The 5,161-nt window shown below is 55.5% G+C and overlaps 1 protein-coding gene across 10 annotated transcripts in view; it reads right to left on the bottom strand.

Moving 5' to 3' along the window:
- Positions 1–743: 743 nt before the first annotated feature.
- RPS6KA2 (ribosomal protein S6 kinase A2) overlaps positions 744–5,161 on the bottom strand; it is a 382,062-nt gene continuing 377,644 nt past the window's right edge. For 8 of the 10 annotated variants that reach the window (XM_029223883.1, XM_029223880.1, XM_029223881.1 and 5 more), the window contains 2 exons: positions 2,844–2,981; positions 744–2,183 (listed from right to left, as the gene is read on the bottom strand). In XM_029223883.1, coding sequence (XP_029079716.1) covers positions 2,058–2,183; positions 2,844–2,981 — 264 coding nt within the window. In that variant the 3' untranslated portion in view covers positions 744–2,057. Of the gene's footprint in view, positions 2,184–2,843; positions 2,982–5,161 lie in introns of those variants that run through there. The other 2 variants (XR_003793712.1, XR_003793713.1) reach the window with 2 other exon arrangements.

The raw sequence follows: 5,161 nt of genomic DNA on the forward strand, positions 1-5,161 counted from the left end.
TGCCGGTTAGGAAGCCCAGCCACTGGCTACTTGAGACTTAAGCCAGTTCAATCAAACACAGGCTCTCAGCTTCTCTAGGCTGCCTCTCTGCAGAAGGGTTTCAAGTACCACTTTGTTTTGCAGAAGGGCGAGGGAGTGGAGGTATCTCAGGGCATTCGAGTTGGTTCAGGAGAGAGTGGGGAAGAGCCGGGGTGCCCCTGCCACGGGCGGGGTCTGGTGCGGGGCGAGTCCTGGGGTCCCCGTGGGGCTCTGAACGGTCAGAACTAAGGCTGCACACGTAAGGGGGCTGGTGTGACGCACCGAAAACACGCGCTGGCCGCTCTCCCAGCCGTGCTGCATCTCTTCTGTCCCCTTCCATCACAACACACGGACTTCAAGCAAGCCAGCCGCGTGCCAGCAAGCCCAGGACAGAGGCCCAGACGGCTGGTGGACCGGCCGTTGCCTGTACGGCAGACACAAGATACAAGGACCACTGTCGATTTCTGGGAGGGCAAAATCTGTGAGCTGGGGCCACCCAGGTTTCCCTAAGTTTCTAAGAGCAGACAAAATAGTTCTGACCTAAAACAAAACTCTTGTGGGTGGAAGTCTTTTGAGCCTTGGGAAAAAGCACTTTCTATTGAGAAATATGCCAAGTGCCCAAGAGGGCTTTTTGGGAAAACAGGTACATGAATCTGTCCCCACCTTTTAATTCCTTGTGGTTCTGAGGAAAAAAAAAAAAAAAAGGCTCACGGGATAATTAAAGCTTCTGCGATACGCTTATATTTTCAGGTCTGAAAACCATTAGACCAAGCTAGGGAGCTAATTTTTAGAAGGCGGCATTGTTTTTGTTTTTGTCGGTCGAGTTGGGTACCAGAGTGAGTTAAAATGGAGGGACTTTCAGAAATTGTCTTCTGGGTGAAAACCCGGCTGAGACCAACAGGTGCCCCCCTCCCCCCGAGGGCGGGGGGTGCCGAGTGATGCTGGCCAGTCACAGCACGGTGGGCAAGGCCCTCCAGTCAGCCGGCCGGCGGCCCCCTGGCTTGGGGCCGGCTGGGAGGACACAGGCCTCTGTCCTCCAGGCCCCGGCGGTGGCTCGCCCTGCATCACACCCACTCCTGTGTTCACACGCCCCGGGGGAAACATTAAATATCCCTGACATGTCAGGTGAGGACAGACCTGTGCAACAGAAACACAAAGCACGACACAAAAGCACAGCTTCCACAAAGGGCACCCCTGCTCTCAGCAACACATCCTCTGCTCCCCTCTGGCCCCGGGCAGGGGGCAGGGGTCTCCAGGGGAACCGAGAAGGGACTGATGGGAGGCAACCCAACTGAGGGTTCCCACGGGCCACAGGGTTTCCATGAAAGGGGAAAGCCAGCACTCAGGGAAGCCCAGGCCCTCTCGGAAGCTCGGGGCGGCCGCGGCGACCCTTGAGCCGGGACAGGAGTGTGAAGAAGCCGCTCCTGCAGACCCCGGTCCTCAGGAGAACGCGAAAACATGGGCACAAGTTGGGCTGGCTCCCTCCCGGGGACGCGAGCGATTCTTGTGAAACGTGGCCACCGAGTCGAAGTTGCTGCTCCCGGGGCCGGGGTGGCCTCGCCCCATCAGATCTGCAACGGGAGAGAACATGGGGGCCTCAGTCCCAAGTGGGGGGCAATGAGACGAGGGCTCTTTGGATCATCTGGAGGGACCAGGCATCTGCTCCTAGGTGCCCTGTGCCCACCGGTCACTCAGCCGTGGGCAAGGGCAGAGGCGCAGAAGCCGGGCCCCCAGGGCTCTGCCGTTAACTGTCACCTTCGCACCGTGACACCTGGGCTGCGTGTGCCGGAAATCAGACCAGGTCACTGACTTTATAACTGGAAAACACATGTCTCCATGGAAACACAAGCCATGACTGTGCAAGACCCACGGGCTGGAGGAGCCTCCAGGCACTCGGCACGGTCCGCAGTGGAAGGACTCCGTCTGGTTGGCTGGGGGTGGAGATGGCAAGGTCAGCACAGCCAGGCATCGGGAGGTCACCCGCCTGGATCCTCTCCGGCTGCCCGAGAAGGTGCAGGATGAGCGGGCGCCGGGCTCGGCTACAGCCGCGTAGACGTGAGTCTCTTCATGCCCCGGCGCTGGGCCAGGCTGGAGGACAACACGGGCTCCAGCCGCGGGGCCTGGGGGGCTCTGTTCAGAGCGAAGTAGGTGGCGGCCATCGCTCCCTGCAACACAAGCGAGCGGCAGTGACGCTGTGCCGGCCCCCGACCCGGCCTGGGCCTCGCTGAGCCTGGGCTACGGGAGGCCTTCCTTCAGGGCCACGGAGCACCGGCTCTCAAACATCAGGGTGTTGCTCTGATTGCCGTGTCCACCCGCCCCCCCGACCCCATCTGTGAGCCGTGCGGTGACTGGGGGTAGACGCTCTGGGCTCCCGGGGAGCCCCGGGGTGAGGTTCTCCCGGCCCCCGATCCGCTCTGCGGCTGCTGGGTCCCTGGGGTGCCCTCCTGGCAATGGCACCCCAGCTCTGCCAATCTTGAGGATCCGGGACCAACCTGGGTGACTGGGCCCCTCCTGGAGCAGCTCTAAACCCTCGGGTGGTCTTGAACGGGCAGCTCCCAGCAGGAGAACCCCAGCCGTGCACACCTCCCAGAAGAGGGGCCACCCCTTCTTTGTTAACAGAAGTTGTCACTTACTCAGAGTCTGGCATGTGACTGCACGTATGGGATGAACCAAGTAACCATAAATACACCTGGGATGCCTATCTGGGCCTGTTGCGGGTTCCCTTCCGGCACCCCGTGACCCCTGGGGTTAGCTGTGTGGGTATCGGGGCAGCTCTCCAGAATCCCCGCTCCCACCATTCTGCCGTGGGGACCAGTGGTCGGTACCTTCACCAAGTGGACGTCCTGTCTGCGGAGCTGGTTTGGGGACAGGTACTCTCTGTTCACAATCCACGGGTGTCTGAGGACTTGGACTGCTGTCAGGCGCTGCTGAGGATCCACGTGGAGCATCTTGGACACGACATCCTGTGGGGGGAGGGCAGTGGGTGCCGCTGCTTCTCAGGGGCTCCCAGCCAAGTCCTCCCCTGCTCACGGCGACACCCAGCCACCATGCTGACAGTGAAGCTCCGGGCCTGGGGCCGAACGTTTACCCCCAGGTTTATACACATGTGAATTTTTTTAAAGTTTTAACCATCGTCTATTTGGTGGATCACCCCAGGTTCATACAGTATTAAACATTTTATGTCTGAAGAGAAATCAAATGTGGAAGCGTTCAATAGCAGGTGTAAGTTACTGAAATATCATCTGAGTAAAAACGATAATCTTCCAAAGGGAGAAGTTGAAATAATGACTATCCCACAGGTATAAACCAATCACAACAATGTCCTCAGTTACATTTTAGCACATATAATAAATATTACTATCCTCAAATCCACAAATGTTTGCTGCAAATAATCACCAACTGTGGAACTAATAAATCCGCTGCTGTTACTTGTGTCCAAAGGGGCTCATGTTCATAGAGGTGATTTTCTTATTTGAGTTTGTTCGTTTTTTGTTTTTTTTTTTTGCGGTACGCGGGCCTCTCACTGTTGTGGCCTCTCCCGTTGCGGAGCACAGGCTCCGGACGCGCAGGCTCAGCGGCCATGGCTCACGAGCCCAGCCGCTCCGCGGCATGTGGGATCTTCCCGGACCGGGGCACGAACCCGTGTCCCCTGCATCGGCAGGCGGACTCCCAACCACTGCGCCACCAGGGAAGCCCTGATTTTCTTATTTGATTGTAACGTAATAGCAACAAAAACTCCTACAATGGGTTTAAAGACTGAGCTCCACTTTAGATTTACATGTGGCAATACATGCAAATGTGTGTACCTACGTATACACACACGTACAATCAGAACTGTGAGTTGCATCTGCATGGAATTCATGAGACTGTCTTCACGCGCTTGAGGCACCTGCTCTTGCGAGTCATCAGGGCTGTCCTTGGGGGAAAGAGGGTGAATATCACATCCCTGTTTTGTAGGTGAAGACGTGATGCGTATAGTTATTCACCAAGTGCCCAAGGAAGAGCCTTGGCGAGAATCCGTGCTTTTCTGCTAGCCTCCTCTCCTTCTTTTACTGTTCCCATCACATTCCAAAATGGAATGAAATCAATTAGAGCATCTGTCTAATGTGAAGTTGCATCACTCAACGGAATTTGTGGTCACCAACCGCAACAAAGAAATATCATACACTAATAAAATATCCTTCTTCTACAGAGAAATACAAGGCCTTTTGATATTTGATAACATCAATCTTGGTAACTTCTTGAAACAAATATCTCCTGGAAGGACTGTTCTCCCCATTTCCATGTGTGGAAAATGAAAGCAGGGAGACCTTTATTGACTTGATCAAGACCTCACAGTAGGGACTTCCCTGGTGGTCCAGTGGTTAGGACTCCGCACTGTCACTGCCGAGGGCAGGGGTTCAGTCTCTGGTTGGGGAACTAAGATCCTGCAGCAAGCTGCGTGGCAAGGCCAAAAAAAAAAAAAAAACCTCACAGTAAAGCAGTGTGTTTTTATACAGTGCATGCAGGAGGCGGATAAAGTATTATAAAAACATACAAATCCACAGGCTTTGCCTCTTTTCGGAGGATTGGAGGTTTTGTTGTGTGGCGAGCACAGAGGGGGGAAAGGCACAGGGGAACGAGCGAGGGGAAGATATGGCAGGGAAGGAGCAGGGAGAAGCCGGCAAAAGGTCCTGGGAGGTAGCGAAGCCCTCTCCCTGCAGCTGTAACCTTGGTAACGTGTCCTGTACCTGAGGAACTCCTTTCCTGCCACCTTTTCCCTGCCCCTCACTCCTGTTTGAAATCACCTCTCAAAGAAACCACCAGCACCCAAGTCCTGGACTGTGGCTCTACTGTGGGAACCAGAACTAAGACAATTCCCATACCCATTCAAAACAGAGTGGATGGAAGGAGCAATGCGGGTGTCAGGGTGCGACACAGGGGAGGTGCTCACTAAATGCCGGCTGCCATTACCTCCACCATGACCTCCACCATCTCCTCCACCATGACCTCCACCATCTCCTCCACCATGACCTTCACCATCTCCTCCACCATGACCTCCACCATCTCCTCCACCATGACCTCCACCATCTCCTCCACCATGACCTCCACCATCTCCTCCACCATGACCTTCACCATCTGCTCCACCATGACCTTCACCATC

The sequence above is a fragment of the Monodon monoceros genome, unplaced genomic scaffold (genome assembly GCF_005190385.1).
Source record: "Monodon monoceros isolate NGI ecotype Baffin Bay Population unplaced genomic scaffold, NGI_Narwhal_1 Super_Scaffold_15, whole genome shotgun sequence".
In the NCBI taxonomy this organism is placed as follows: Eukaryota; Metazoa; Chordata; class Mammalia; order Artiodactyla; family Monodontidae; genus Monodon; species Monodon monoceros.